Source organism: Rhamphochromis sp. 'chilingali', assembly GCF_963969265.1.
Source record: "Rhamphochromis sp. 'chilingali' genome assembly, chromosome: 7".
In the NCBI taxonomy this organism is placed as follows: Eukaryota; Metazoa; Chordata; class Actinopteri; order Cichliformes; family Cichlidae; genus Rhamphochromis; species Rhamphochromis sp. 'chilingali'.
The window spans coordinates 35,916,154-35,933,078 of record NC_137934.1 but is presented as its reverse complement, the minus strand read 5'-3'; the positions used below and the strand labels follow the sequence as shown (position 1 = coordinate 35,933,078).

Here is a 16,925-nt window from a genome sequence, read left to right as displayed (position 1 = left end):
GAAACACAGAGGTTGGAATTGTTCAACTGAAATTAGCGAGACATGTGTTAAAGATCATAATCGCGACTATCCTTAGCAAGAGGCACTCAAAGATGAGAGACCACTGCCGTTGGCTTGCAAGCTGTTCAGAAAGGCGGCTTTTCTATGGAGACGAAGGACGAAGAGCGCTTTAAAGCCAGTTTTAGCTGCCTGTGGAATCGTAAATACCTGCAAGGTGAGATAGTATATATTTCGCAAACACATGCATGAGATGACACACTGGAGCACAGACAGAAATAGTCGCGGGAGAAATGCAAACAAACATCAACCTGTCTGTTCTTGCTGGTGGCTGTTTACCAGTCTGGTGTTTACTGTCACTCTTCCAAGATCCCTCGTGCAGTAGTAAAATACGCACACACACACAAAATCAAATCGTGCCTGATGTGACATAGGATGCCAGGGATTCTGTGCATACTGTTTTTTTTAATTCACGACCAAAAAAAGCTCTTGGATTGGGGGATGGTGGGTTCTTTTTTTTTTTTTTTTTTAAACAAATCATTCATGTTCTTTTTTTATTATTCTGTCTGACTGAAAGCTATGTGCTCACATTGTGAGCAGAGGGAGATGGGAAGACAGAGAGGGGGGGGGGGAATGAGAGAGGGAGCACAGACAAGTGGAAAAACAGGCAGAGAACTTCAAAGCCAATGAGACAGCAGCCACAGAATTTTAATACACCCCCTTTTTCCTCTGATGGCTGGTGCATGTGTTCAGCGCTGCTGGGCTCAACTCTGCACATGACAGGCACCGTCCATGGCGCGCACAGGCACACCACGCATGGCCAGGAAGGCACGCACGCACATGCACACGCACACACACACACACGCACGCACGCACGACAGAGGAAGCTTTTGTTACTCACCTGCTGAACTTCTGTCTCTCCGTTTGATGTCTTCTCGGTGTAAACGAACGAGCTGAAAATCCTCTGTAAAGAGAGGGAACCAAGCAGAGAGAGTGACGTTAGATCACGAGGAACGCTGATCGAGATCCAATAACTCAAATCCATCACTTTAAAGGAAACCTTTTTCATTAACAAACTGTAAAACTCAGTCAAACCAGGACCTGTTCCTGCGTACATGGCATTAAAGCTAATTAAGTTCTCTAGCTCTAATAAAGCCATCACCGCGGCTGGGTGAAGAACTACAGGGAGTGCAGAATTATTAGGCAAGTTGTATTTTTGAGGAATAATTTTATTATAGAACAACAACCATGTTCTCAATGAACCCAAAAAACTCATTAATATCAAAGCTGAATGTTTTTGGAAGTAGTTTTTAGTTTGTTTTTAGTTTTAGCTATTTTAGGGGGATATCTGTGTGTGCAGGTGACTATTACTGTGCATAATTATTAGGCAACTTAACAAAAAACAAATATATACCCATTTCAATTATTTATTTTTACCAGTGAAACCAATATAACATCTCCACATTCACAAATATACATTTCTGACATTCAAAAACAAAACAAAAACAAATCAGCGACCAATATAGCCACCTTTCTTTGCAAGGACACTCAAAAGCCTGCCATCCATGGATTCTGTCAGTGTTTTGATCTGTTCACCATCAACATTGCGTGCAGCAGCAACCACAGCCTCCCAGACACTGTTCAGAGAGGTGTACTGTTTTCCCTCGTAAATCTCACATTTGATGATGGACCACAGGTTCTCAATGGGGTTCAGATCAGGTGAACAAGGAGGCCATGTCATTAGTTTTTCTTCTTTTATACCCTTTCTTGCCAGCCACGCTGTGGAGTACTTGGATGCGTGTGATGGAGCATTGTCCTGCATGAACATCATGTTTTTCTTGAAGGATGCAGACTTCTTCCTGTACCACTGCTTGAAGAAGGTGTCTTCCAGAAACTGGCAGTAGGACTGGGAGTTGAGCTTGACTCCATCCTCAACCCGAAAAGGCCCCACAAGCTCATCTTTGATGATACCAGCCCAAACCAGTACTCCACCTCCACCTTGCTGGCGTCTGAGTCGGACTGGAGCTCTCTGCCCTTTACCAATCCAGCCACGGGCCCATCCATCTGGCCCATCAAGACTCACTCTCATTTCATCAGTCCATAAAACCTTAGAAAAACCAGTCCTGAGATATTTCTTGGCCCAGTCTTGACGTTTCAGCTTGTGTGTCTTGTTCACTGGTAGTCGTCTTTCAGCCTTTCTTACCTTGGCCATGTCTCTGAGTATTGCACACCTTGTGCTTTTGGGCACTCCAGTGATGTTGCAGCTCTGAAATATGGCCAAACTGGTGGCAAGTGGCATCTTGGCAGCTGCACGCTTGACTTTTCTCAGTTCATGGGCAGTTATTTGGCGCCTTGGTTTTTCCACACGCTTCTTGCGACCCTGTTGACTATTTTGAATGAAACACTTGATTGTTCGATGATCACGCTTCAGAAGCTTTGCAATTTTGAGACTGCTGCATCCCTCTGTAAGATATCTCACTATTTTTGACTTTTCTGAGCCTGTCAAGTCCTTCTTTTGACCCATTTTGCCAAAGGAAAGGAAGTTGCCTAATAATTATGCACACCTGATATAGGGTGTTGATGTTATTAGACCACACCCCTTCTCATTACAGAGATGCACATCACCTAATATGCTTAATTGGTAGTAGGCTTTCAAGCCTATACAGCTTGGAGTAAGACAACATGCATGAAGAGGATGATGTGGACAAAATACTCATTTGCCTAATAATTCTGCACTCCCTGTAAATGTGTCCGCTGCAGCCAGAACTGGAAAAAGTCTCAAAAGAATTTGAGGCCAATTCTTCAATCGGAACCTCATTCCCTTTATTTTTTATAATACTTTAAATTACAGTGAGGTGAATGTTAGTCTGCATTTTCTTGCCGCCTGTATTTAGTGCTCCTTGATTGGCTGTTTGTGTTTAAAACTGAAATCAAGAAAGTACACTCTAGAGCAGAATATGCTAGCACAATTACAAAACAAAAAAAAAGCCACGTGAGAAGATTTTTCTAAGACCAGATATTTGGATTTGTCAAACAGTGTCAGCTAAGAATAGTTACATTCCATCCAGCGTTTAGTTGCAGGGCTCAGGCAGCCTGTTGCATATTTTGGCTCCTTGGCACGTGTGAATATAGTGAAAGCATCATTAATGTTACTTCTCTGAGTTTTGAAACACCTACAAGTTGGATGAAGAAGAAGTTATATGGGGGGGTTCCCGTTGTTGCATGATGATGCTGTGAGACTACACTGAATTAATAGCATCCAGCTATCTTCATCAATCAAGAGATGAGGAGGAAAGAGAAAAAAAAAAGACAAGGTAAACACCGGCTGTAGTGCTGTTGCATTACTCTGTTGAGACGAGTGCGTCTGGATCCATTTTATTAGCGGCCAAGAGAGAATGATAAACCTGACTACCTGCCAAAACATAGTCCTGTCAACTGCATCAGTTTCTCAGTTGGGAGGGGAAACGCCTGCCCGAGTCTAGAAGTCAGCCGTAGCATAAAAATGAAGGTTTTTATGAGCTCGAATTGCAAGATGATGTTAAATTTCCCTCCCTTCGCCTTCTAGGCTGAAACATTTTTAACAGTTCCTGATTTATATTGTTGAGCAGAGAGGATGTGAGTGGTGCATTAAGGCATGGAGAAAATGAGTCCGGCTGTGACCTCAGCACTCAGAGAGCCCCAGAAAAACATTATATGAGCCGCCTAAATACGGACCTGCTCTGACACACAGAAACATGCAGACATTTATTCAGATGGTCTCTCGAGTCTTGTATATTTGCTCTCTCTCTCTTTTTCTCCTACTTATTTACACATACACACTTGTTAAACACAGGCACCGGTGCCATGTGTCAGCTACAAACACAGTACAACTAATGTTTGTGTTGAGGCAGCAGGCGGGCAGGTGTTTCACGGTAAGCTGCCCCACCGTACACAAAGCCTTAAATTGTCTGGTTTCTACACTCCAACCATTTCCTGATGCCTGTCCACACCTTTTGTCAGACACATTCCAGAGGACACCAATTACCCAGATTGCAACTTAAATAAACTAAACCTGGATTTGTGTTACTATGGACTTATGCCATAGTTAGACATGTCTCTGTTTCAGGGTATATCTGGTGACAAAGTGAGCTCAGTTGTCAAGCAGTTTACGCTTTAAGACATTTTATTATTGGAGATATTGTGCCTCAGCATCAGAGGAACCTTTCCTTTAACACTTGGAACATACAGTACAACAAGAAAAGTATTGGGCCACCTACACACAACACCCGCATTAGCTTTTTCTAAAATTCACCCACCCTTTTGTACCTATAACAGCATTTGTTCTTCTGCTAAGGCTTTCCATAAGATTTTAGAGAGCGTGTCTATGGAAAAAATTTTGGCATTGTGACATTGAATACTCCCATTCTCCATTCTAGTTCATCCAAAAGGTGTTTGACGGGGTTGAGGTCGGGGCTTTGTGGGGGTCAGTTAAGTTCTTCCACACCAAACTCATCCAACCGTGCCTTCATGGACCATGTTTTATGCACTGGGGCAAAATCATGCTGAGACAGAACTGTTCCCACAACACTGGAAGCAGAAAATCATCCAAAAATGTCTTGGGAGGCACAAAGATTTCTTTTCACTGCAACTACAAGGCCCAGGCCAAAGTCCAGAAAGAAAATGATTACGCGGTACGGCCAAACACTTTTGCCTATATAATCTATGCATGCTTTCCTCCCTTTCTTCCCATTGTAATTGGAACTGTGCTGGAAGTTTCAAGTTAGAAACACAACAAAGGATGATTACAGGATGGGGGGAGGGCTCCAATGCTTATGTACTAATAAAGGGTGTTGGACAGAAGAAGACCAAGAGACTTGTTTTGGGATGGGGGGATTAAAGTAATAGAAAGCAGAAAATCAGCAAATATTTGCCACTCTAACTAGGAAATAATGTAATCTAATAAAAAGGACAAATATTGTCAGCCAGTGATAGAGACACACAAACAGATACAACTGTTCGCTGAAACCTCTGCACAATGCTCTCTTCTGATTCATAATGAGTCTTTTCAGCTTATACTGGTAGATTAAGTATGAAATGACATTTCTGACAATTCAATTATTTCCAATATGGCTTATAAACACTGGCTGGAATAAACACACAATTTTGAGTTTTGAGTGTGTAAATGGGAGTCAGTGGTCCTCGTTACTAGTGATTGCTTTTGTGCATATTCATTTCATTTTACAGAGCAAGTCACTAACACACAAAACACTTTAATTGTGTTATTACAAACACACGAGCACATTTCACTACTGAGTTATTTGCAAAGTGCAACACCAAGCCCAGACAGTCTACAGTTCCACGCCCTTCTTGGGTGGGTGGGGGACGAAGGTCCAATACATGGAACTGTCAAATAAACACGACCAAAGTACACTCAAACAGAGCTTCCGCCACTTAGCAGCAATCACTTTTAAAACTTAAAGACTGCAATAACAAAAGAGAAGGAGAAAGGGGGAGGAGTAGGCACTGTGAAGGGGAACTACGTGTTTTTCCATTTAGCAAGCAATCTTGAGAAATTGCGAACAAATCCTGAAGAGAGCAGAGCGGTTGTTGCTGATTAGCCACAGGTTAGCCGGCTTTCCCCCCAGTGCCTAGAGTGTTTGTTGTTAGAGCTGCTTTGCGGTTTTCACAGCTATGGAGCAGCTGGAGAGGAATGCTCAGCTCTGAAACCTGAGACGCCTGAGGCTGCTCGGGCCACCACGGTCCTGTGGCCTCCTGTGACCCACAATCACACATGCACAAAACTGGAGTACCAGGGGACACTCAGACTTCCCTACACACCTTGTAGCTTACTCTGTTGGGTAAACCTCAGCATCATGAAAGAAGACAAATTACAAATACCAGAAAATGACACAAATGTTCATTTTAGATGTCTGATGCACAAGGGGAAGGTTAAACAAGACCTTTTTCAAACAAAGAGCATTCTAGTGGAAACTTTGGAACTGTGTTAATGTTTAACCGTGTGTGTGTTTTTTATTTTAATACTTTCATTCTATTGAGTTTTATTTATAGAGTGTTAAACCACAAAAACAGATCCCTGTGTTTTAAATTGTAAGGTGAAGACACTATCATAATAGAGAGAAAAGACCAATGAAAAGATGACCCCTATGAGCAGGCACTTGGCAACAGTGGGAAGGAAAAACTCCCATTTAACAGGAAGAAACCTCTGACAGAACCAGGCTCAGGGAGGACCACCTTTTCCAAACATCCTCGTTTTATTTTGAATGCTTACACTCTTTTTTTAAATTTGCTTCAAAATTATTAGCTCCCCTGATGCCAATTTTCAGTTGGGTATCTTTTTTGCTTGATAAGTTGTTTTAAGTTTCATTCACATATCCTGACAAATTCTATCTCTATGCTTCCTTTCACCTTGAGGAGATTGATAGTTCTACACACACTAAGGCTTTCCCACAGCATAATGCTCCCACCCTTGTGTTTCACTGTTTTTTGGGCTGTACACTCCTCCATTCTTTCGCTATATCATCTCTTAGGTCAAAGAGCTCTAATTTTGTCACATTGGACCAAAGGATGTGCTTCCATTAAGTATAATCTCTCACCAGGCTGTCTTTAACATTCCTCAGTCTAACTTAAAGGGGCATCTTTTGTAGGAGTGGAGCTTTTCTTGGTCTGCAACCTCACGGTCCATTCCTGCATAGGGGTCTAATGATTTTCATCATTGAGACTACAATTCCTGACATGGCAAGTCATTCAGTAGTGTCTTGGCAGTTGTTCTGAGGTCTTTAGACACATCTCTCACTACTTCTACTTTCTTCCTCTGTCAGGCTTGTTCCGCGCTGTGTGGCTCTCTTTGATACTTCTTGATATTTCTCACTCCAGTTTGTGACACTTGGATATGCTGTGATAACTTTGTATATCAATCTCATGTTTTGTGAGCAAGCCTTAACTGATTTATCTTGCTTTGCTGAAGTTTGTCTGTGTGTAAATAACATACGCCTCAGTTTCAGCTTCATTTCACAAGCTGTGAGCACTACAAAATTAAAGCACATCATTGCACAGCAATGGTCTGTGCTATAGCTCAATAACAGTCAGTTTTGCAGGGGGCTAATATACTTCTCCTGGTCCTTTTTGGCGTTTTGTTTTCACAAAATAATTCTAATTCAAAACACTTTTTTGAATTATCCCTTGGTTAAAGTTCACACAACAGTAAATGTTTTCCCTTGCCACTAACATACCAAATTGTCTTACGTTTAAAATTTGTGATAAAAGAGTTTTTTTAAATAACATTTGCCTTTAGTGACAAAATGTCATCCATACATAACATTTAGATTTTATTGCACTGCTGCAAGGTCCAAAACGCATGTCTCTAACGACACATCAAAAAGGCTAACCCTGGCTCTACATGGGAAGCATTGCATTCAGATGACTTGTGCATTGATTGCAGAGCTCCAGCCTTCGACTCATTAGGCCAGATTTTAAAGCCATTCACCATGGGGTTAATCCTAGACACAGATGAGTGGTTCCCAGGAATGCCCAAACCTTAGTGGAAGCTCAAACTGTAAGCTTCCACTAACTAAATATAGGGACTTGGTAGCTTTTCAGAGCTATGGTACATTTACTGTGGATAATTCATGTAGGCTGAGACATACAGGGAAATACTGCCCTCACTTATGAGAATATCTGACTCCTTTAAACTTTTTCACTGCTTTATTTATTTTCTCAGTTGCAGGAAGAGAAAATGATTAACACGTCACAGCCTTTTGCAGTTCTAAAGCAGACTCCCTTAGGTTTCTCCTTAACTTTTGCATCCTCTTTGCACCCATCTCATATCAACACTGGAACCATATGTATCCATTTAATTAGCTCTACCACTTCATCTCCTCAGTCAGGCCCTCTTGGGGATGTCAAACTACCATAAGAGGCTCTTCTTACTTAAAGTGAGTCTTCTGTTCCCAGGGATGTAGGGAAGAAAATCCAGACAGAAGACTGATGACACCAACCACATGATGGAGACTTAGAGAGTCATTCGTGTAGGTTTTTTTTTTTCAAAAAGGAAAAACTAGTAGTAAAGAAAAAGACTGCGGAGAATAAAAATTACAGAAAGGCAAAAAATAAGGAAGATAAGAAGCAGAAGTCGTCAGATTGGGAATGAACATATTAGCAATTCATCGATCTTCAAAGAGTGGGGCTGGAATTGCACAAGCAAGCCTGTATACAAAGATGCGCGCGCGCGCGCGCGCACACACACACTCACTCACTCTCTCTCTCTCTCTCTCTCTCTCTCTCTCTCTCTCTCTAATCCTGTCTTCAGGGCTGTCTTTAGTGGTCCGTGGTTCATCGGTGAACACACTACAGGGCAAACTGGGAGCCTCACTGAGACACAAATTCATATTCACCATGTGCCAGCTGAATCAAATAGGTATGACTGCTATAAAAAATAGAAACTGCAGAGTGCCTTTGTACATGTGTGTTGCTCAATCTACTGTAAGAAATCTCCATGAAGGTGAAGGTCACATTCATCCACAGACAATTTAAATCCAGCCTGTGTAGATGTGTTGGAGCTGTAGGGCCAGAGAGACTGGTTTCCATATAGCTGACAGATAAAGGCTTAATATTAAAGCCCAAGGGACAGTAACGGCTTCTTCCTCCATGCTGCTGGTACACAGCTTCTCTCCTTTTTTTACCCTCTCCCTTGCTTCCTCCCTGCTTCCCAGCCAACTCCCAGCTCATGGCACTACAGAGGGCTGGGGGCCGAGGATGCAGCATTAGAGTTCCTCCTCTGATGTGTGTGCACGTGTGTTTGTTTTCCCCCAGACCCTTGCCATGTGTTTATCCCCATCCTCGCCTCCCATATTCTTTTTTTTTTTCTGAATGCTACAAAGTCAGGAAACAGGCAACTGGAGGAGGAAAGGCAAGGAAGAGAGAGCAGGAGCCCAATTTTTGTATTTTCCCAAGGCAGCCAAAAAGGGCTGAAATAATTATACCTGCAGTTTGCAGCTCCACAACACACAGGTCAGAAGAAGAGAAGTAGAAAGCCTAAGGACGTATGCATTTCCTTTGGGGGTAAACCTGGTGCTTAACAGCAATGTTTTACAAAATATGACGAAGCTCCTTTTAATTCTAACTATCTGCAGCTCAGTGAGAAGCCAAATATTAAAAGCACTTCTCTAGTCAGAGCCAAATGCCGCATATTAACGAAATAAAAGCACTTTTATTTTTATTCAAATCAGTAAAATAAATGTGATTAGATGGGAATTAAAAATAAAATTACACCAAAAATGATCGAACCATGCTGCAAGGAATTCACACCATTTACACAATCACCATCTCACCACACCGGTCTGTTAATTCACAGCCAGATCAGACCAATCCAAGTCCTATAAGTAGCTCCTGACTGATAATGTCACAGCTATGGCTATCCAATCTTCTCAGGTTAAACTTTTACAAGCTGTTTACAAGGCTTGGGGGGTTTTTTTTGTTTTTTGTTTAAAAGTATGTTAAGCCTGTCAAAGATCCAGTCTTACTTTTTTGATTCATTTCTATGCATCAATGTTAAAAAAAAAAAAAAAAAAGCCTTCAACCATGAAAGAGGAGGAGAAGAGGGAGGGAGTACAGTAAGAAAAGGCATGTCAAAGATGGATCTCTAAATGCCAGTATAATGGCCATAGAGAAACCAAACCCTCACTAATTAAGTGCGTCTCCATTTCAACCCAGTGGAGCAGGTCGGTTAATTAAATGACCGTCCGTCAGTGTCTGCCAACTGCTTGTTGCTGCATTGGGGTGGGGTTAGGGCCAAATTAATTTGTGTGAATCTAACTAACAGACAACCTGAGGCGATAGCCCCAAAGCCCAAGCCCACACACTGTGTTAGTGTGGGGAGTGCAAGCGTGCACTTTAGCTGCTTTTCAAAGGCTTCTTTGCAGTTCAGCATTTTCGGATTGACTGGGGTAGCATTTTCAATTTTCTCAACATGTAGTTATGTCCTCTGAATGTTTATGTTAGAAAAGTGTGTGTGTGTGCTGGGAGGACTGCATACACCTAGATTTTATATCTCCATAAAACAGCTTTTTTTAAGGAAAGCTTTCATTCCCAGGATGCACTTGGAACAGTCCTGATGTCCATTCTAAATTCTTCACATTTATTCAGCCCGGCAGCTCTCCAGGCCCAAGCACTGAAGGTTTATCTCAAGACCAAAGCTTCAGAAGTTAAGTTACCCTTATTAGCCCACTGTTCCTGTTCTACAAAAACTAAAACGAAACAAAACTATGACGAAGAGCAAAGGAGAGTGCAGAAACAAAGTTAATGTGGCTTTACCTGCAGAAATCCATAAATCTGGATTGCAGTAGAGATTAACTGTGATCTAGTTCTGTACTGATGAAAGTTCTTTGGAAATGGCCAAATTTTTAACTTTTAATTTATTTTATTTTATTTTTTTTTGGGGGGGGGGGGGGGGGGGGGGTAATTATTGTTGATATTTTGGTAAATTATATGTAGGATTTCTGAGAAACTGAGAAAAATGCCACTTTTTTGCATTAGTGAAAACTGAAACCAAAAAGTAAAACCAGAGGTATATAAAAAAACAAATTTGTCTAAAATAAAATAAAAAAATAAATAAAAACATTATGCACTCACAAAAATAAGAAATAAGATCATTTTCTCATTTTCAGTGTTTATTTAGACTTGGAGTGTCTACATGACAATTTTAATGCTAAGCATCTGACATGTGAGTCACCCGCTTTTGCCCCGTTATTGATAACATTCAAAGAAAAACTGAAACTGACACTCAACTCATAAAAAAGGCAAAACTAAACATTTTCCATCTATAAAATCTAAGACGAAATGAGCAAATCCACAAAAATGAAAATAAAAACTACTTGGGAAACAAAAGTGTAATAAATCTGCTCTGATCTATTCCAAGAAAGGAAACAAAGGAGACATATTTTCAGCTTGAATCTTTACATATAATTCACCTGACATATGCTGGGGTGTGTGAGGGGAGCCGGTGCCTGTACTGATAAATTCTGACTGGACTTTCTCCAGTGTGTCCTCCAGTCTAATGCACTGGGAGGGTGAAGCCTGTCAGCTATAGGGTGCTGTGGTGCATTGAAAAAACAAACCCCCCTTTTTTTTATCCAAACAGCATGAGGCCTGAGAGAAAGAGAGCGAGAGTCACCACCGTATAAACCCTAACACTACCCACCACCCCTGGGCCTCCCCAAGAAGCTCTCAGTCTCAGACTGGGAAGTTTGCGCTCTCTCCCTCTCTCCACCAGACAGGATATAATGCTTTCCACATGTGAGAGAAAACAAGGGAGGGAACGGAGGGCGGAGGAGTAGAGGAGGGGGAACAAGAAAAGCTAGGAAAAAGTGGGGCTGGGTCAGACTAGAGCAGTAAAGAGAGGAGAAAGATAGAAGGGAAAGAAATGCAGATTGAAATAAGCTTCGAAAGCTAGAGGACATTTAAATAAAACTAAGGTCGCAAAAAAAAAAAAAGCTGTCAGATATTAACATTTGATCAACTTTGTTTCCTTTAACTTTGGCAGATAATAATGAAGTGGCAGTAATGAGTAACAGAAGACTGGCATGAGGACTTGTTTGTGGAACGAAATAGTTTTGCCCTCATTTAAAAACAATAGCTAAGCTGCATTTCAGTTTCATTATTTTATCCTCTCTTTCATCAACTTAATGTTGTGCTTCCCCACAAAATCTAGAGGTTGCTATTTCAACAGAACAAACTGGGAGAGTTAAATAAACAGAAAACAACTGCGGTGCAGCCATGTGGTGGACATTGTCTTTGCTATTTCACAAAATGCTTGTAAGTACAGTAGACAAAACATGGCACGGTAAAAGGTGGAAATGTGGCCTAGCACTAGTCCACACTCAAGAACACTGACATAACCTAGCTACATTCAATTCAATGTGACTCATTTTTATTTATACAGCGCCAAATCACAACAGCAGTCGCCTCAAGACTCTTTATCTTGTAAGGTGAGACCCTACAATAATAGAGAGAAAACCCCAACAATCATATGACCCCCTTTGAGCAAGCGCTTTGGCAACAGTGGGAAGGAAAAATTCCCTTTTAACAGGAAGAAACCTCCAGCAGATCCAGGCTCAGGGAGGGGCAGCCATCTGCCCCGACCGGTTGAGGGTGAGGGAAAGAAGACAGGACAAAGACAATTATAATCTACATTATCTTAAAGGCAAGATCGGCTGTATCCATGTTTGTGGTATTCCAGGATCATTAATGTTGGTGGACACTGGCAGGTTTTTTTCCCCCCTACAAATTTTCCAACATTATGACAATATCACAATAACCAGTCACATATAACAATGTGATTGGTCACTTTCAGCTTTGAATATCTGGGACCAACATTAATTATGATTGCCCAGAAACAACACCAACACAGGGATATTGGAAACACCTATCTTAGGTCTGGCAAACAGTGTTAAAAAATTAGGACTCAGTTGTCAAGTGTATTGTGCACTAACCGCTGGCAGAAATGAGAAGGTCTCAGATACAAAAATAAATAATAATAATACTTTTTTTTTTAAAAAAAAAGAAAGAAACAGTTTAAGAAACTGATGCAACTACATCCTAGCACACATCACTCAAAGGTTGCAGTTTTGTCCCATTATCCGGCTTCTTCCTCGTAGCACAAACTGTGGGGTGTGCCTGTCAAAGTACATGTGGTATGAGGCTTTGGTCACAAGTCATTACCTTATGGTTTTCACCACACGAGGTCTTTGAAGTCAAGGCAATCGAGTCATTAAAACAAGGCCTCAGGCCACAGCAACCACACACTAACAGCTGACTAATTGGATATACTGAAACCTTGTGAAAAACTAATTCTTAATAAGGACGTTGCTAACTGTTAATAAAAGATTACATAGTTTTAAGGATGGTGCAAAATGTACAATCTTAGAGATTGTACATTTTGCACCCCCCACACAAACTATATTTTATTTTATATAAATATAATACGTGTCTGCAGTGGCATCGGGCCTGCAGCGGGTTATGGGAATAACATCTTGCTGCTAAAATGGAGCCAATGTGAAAATGTTCCAAAGGCTGATCAGAGCTGCATACCTGAGCACCCCCATTAAGCTGATAAAATCTATGGACTAAAAGAGGGCGAAGACAAAACCACACACACACTGTGGTCAAATTAGTTTGAACAAAGGAACACGTGATAATGAGAAAATACTGTTTTTAGAAGTGCTTTGATTTTTTTTCTTTATATCAAGACATTCAGAAATGACTTTTGTTTTTTGTTAAAACACCACTGCAGGGCTGCACAGTGCTTGTTTGTTTGTTTGAATGAACAGGCACCACGTTAAGAAGTATACTTCATGACAAAAACACTTGTCAGTTACTGTATTAATCAGGTTATTAAAGGGTTATCTGATCAATACCTTCAAATAATAGTAACGGTAGGGCTGCTCAATTAATCGAATTTTAATCACGATTACGATCTGGGCTTTCAACGATCATTAAAAATGACTGAGCCGATTATTAGCCCCTCCCTCATTTATCCGCGACACCTTAAAGGCCGGTCCGTGAAAATATTGTCAGGCATAAACCGGTCCGTGGCGCAAAAAAGGTTGGAGACCGCTGATTAAGAGGACCCGAGGGAAGCTCGGAAAGCTAAGCAGAAGTTATTTGGAGAGTGACTGCCGTTGGTTGAAAAGAGAGTTTAAAAAAAAAAAAAAAAAACTTCAGTGGTGTTGCACACTATTTTATATTATTTTTTTAAAGTCATTGTTAACCCTTTAAAGCCGGTCAGAGCAGTAAGCTCCGTTTTGCGTAACTATTGTTAAATCCCTGTAGAACCTGAACCGCGTAAGCTAGCGCAATAATTTGTTTTGCATATGAAACCGGAGGAGTTGTACTTACATCTTATGCCATCAGCTTGTCCTCGGTCACGGTTTCGTTCCACATAAAGCTTTGCAAAAATTGCAAAAATTGCATAAAAAGCGCTTGCAGGAACAAAAACATAATATTCCAGAAACACGCCGTTCCTATCAGCTGTTCGTAACACTTCCCACAGTGAAATGATGCACATGCTGTTTTCTTTGCAAATTTGCATCATAGGATTGTTTTTTGTTTTTCCTGCAGTATATAAAAATTGCTGTATCTCCAAAATAAAACTATGAAGACACTCAAAATAAATTTCCTGTTGTTGTAAACTATTTTTTGCAACTTTATTGTATTTAAAGTTTTGAGGAATAAACCTCTTAAATTTCTCCAAGTAGAAATATATGTAAACAAAACAAAAGCGATTTTCAATTTTTTTTGTAGTTTATTGCACTTTTTTGAATTTTATGTAATTACTATGCACTTAATGCATACATATTATTAAAATATGGGCTATAACAGTTGTATTGATGTATAGCAACTTGAAGTGCTCCCACAAATGGCACTACAGCATGTAAAAATATAATATAAGCTCTGGTGGACTTGGTTCTATAGTAGGTCTTAAAGGGTTAAATAAATATCGTCAAATAATCGTGATCTCAATTTCAGTGAAAATAATCGTGATTATCATTTTTGCCATAATCGAGCAGCCCTAAGTAACGGAGCTGAAAAGTGAGGGAAAGGGCGAGTCCTTTCCTGTTAAGCATCAGCCACACTTACATTGTACTACATGTCAAGTATTTTTTTTTTTTTTTTTTTTTTTTAAGAAGTTCATCATAAGTCAAAAATAAGGTCTTGTAGATTATCCCTTTCAGAAACTACAGCTCCCAGCGAAATGACAAATGACCCACCTGGAGCCAAGAGGCGGCACAGAAACCAAGCAGCGTCTCCAAAACACTTCACCTGTGGACCGGGCTTCAACCACCTCAGCTTGCCAGTCTGGCACCACAAGTCCCAGTCACACCCTAGTGGTAACCCTGGCAGGGCGAAAACTTCATACCGACTCTTGAGCTGAACTTGGAGATCTCAAAAGAGTGTGTGAAAATGCTGAGATTGACAAAATGTAAGCCGCTGACCCGCATGGCTCAAAGGCCTCATCACGCAGCACTAATAAAATTTAAAACTTGGGTTTCCCACTAAGAACCATCCCCCCCATCCACCTCCCTTACAAAAAAGTGAAGGGACAATCAGATGGGGCGCCTGCGCTGTCTGCACAAACTATCTTGGATCATCTTCACATTCCTATGCTGTTCACTCATCTGCAGGCGCTTTCACTTGCAGTTTTTCAGGCATTGATGAATGCATTATTAAGGCACAAACGAGCCACAAACGTCGACTGAAATTGTCAACATCATTTGAACCAGTGCTAACTGACTCCCTAGTCACTGTACAATATAAAAAAAAAAAACTAAAAAAAAACATGAATAAACTATAGAGAGGAAATCAAATTATGCAACAGCCCTCACTTATGAGAGTGATACAGAGATTCATACGAATAAAGATACATTTCTAGATCATCATGCGTACTGTAGGCAGGTAAATGTGAGTGGGTAGGAGAGATGGTAAAGAGATAAAGAATAATAAGGGACGACTCCTTCTCCTGGGGTGGTCTCCTTCTCAGGTTTCTGAGCCTGATGTGAGATCATGTCTGGACACTGTTAGAGGGTCATGGGGCTTTGTTCTAAATCATGTACTCTAAAGGCAGTTACATGGACTGATTAACCAAAGCGAGGATCGCTCTAAAGGGAAGGTTAAACAACACGACACTGGATTTGACTTTGCAAAGCAAAACTAGCACAGCTCACTGCTGCTGACTAGGGCTGCCACGATTTGTCGACTAGTCACGATTACGTCGACTATCAAAATCGTCGACGACTGATTTAATAGTCGACGCGTCGTTTGAAGCTTTGTAAGATCACAAAAGACGCAGGAATAAGTGGCAGGATTTAAGAGTGTAATAACGGACTGAAACAGAAGATGGCAGCATTGCATGTACAAGGATGTCAGCTACCGTTAAACCCCGGAAGAAGAAGAAGAAGAAGAAGAAGAAGAAGAAGCAGCAGCTGTGTCCCAGAATTCATAGCGCGGCCCAGCGCAGTTTCCAACAATGGCGGCAGCTAGTTAGTTTTAATGTTACTCTTATTATTCTTTCTGGGTCACAAAATAAACGTTTAACATATTTTCAGGCGAGAATGTAGCTGTGTAAACCTCAAATATCTGCTCAGTTTATCAGGACACCACATATTTTCAAAAGCGCTCCGACGTTTTCGGAGACATCTGTTACCCACTAGCTCGTTAGCGAGCCGGGGGCTAGGCTCACTAGCGCCGTGAGAACACCAGACTCCCCGCAAATCGTTTTCAAACCCACCGCCGTCTTTCGCTACTCAGGTTAAATATATATGAGTCACTTAGATAACTTAAAATGTTATTGTTTGGCTTTTTTTTTTAGTATTTTATTTGTTCCTGAGTAAATCAGTTTGTCTGAGATTAAAGTTATAGTTTTTACACAGCTGAATAAACGTCAAGCAGACAGCTGATTATCAGAAGTGTGAGATGCTCCAGAATATACTCCAGTGTCCTGTTATATTTTAGATAGCAAGGAGTTTATTAATCTTCACCGAAACAATCTGCAAATTTCATTAAAATTCAATAAACTATCATTTTGTCTTTATTTTTAGTTAGCACAGACCTTAAACACTTAAAGCTGTAAGCTAATGATAGTTATATAAGAGCAGATGCTGCTGGTGCAATAAGCTGTAGTTTTACGTCTAATGGATGATGATCTGATTAGTCGACTAATCGCAAAAATAATCGGTGACTAGTCGACTATCAAAATAATCGTTTGTGGCAGCCCTACTGCTGACACTTGCTGGCATGACTGAAAGTACTGATTAACCCCAACCCGTTTGACAAAAAGCAAACAAGATGTCAAATGCACAACTTTTTGCAAAAGGTATTCATGAAATTGTAGATGCAAAGCTTGATATTGTGTTAATATGGATTTTCCTGGTAACAGC

General features: G+C 40.8%; 1 protein-coding gene across 1 annotated transcript in view; it reads right to left on the bottom strand.

Annotated features, from left to right (window-relative positions):
* Positions 1-16,925, bottom strand: part of cachd1 (cache domain containing 1) — a 104,220-nt gene that overhangs the window by 66,246 nt on the left and 21,049 nt on the right. Inside the window, exon 2 of the mRNA XM_080888028.1 lies at positions 899-961. Within this exon, the coding sequence (XP_080744154.1) occupies positions 899-961 (63 nt within the window). The remainder of the gene's footprint in view (positions 1-898; positions 962-16,925) is intronic.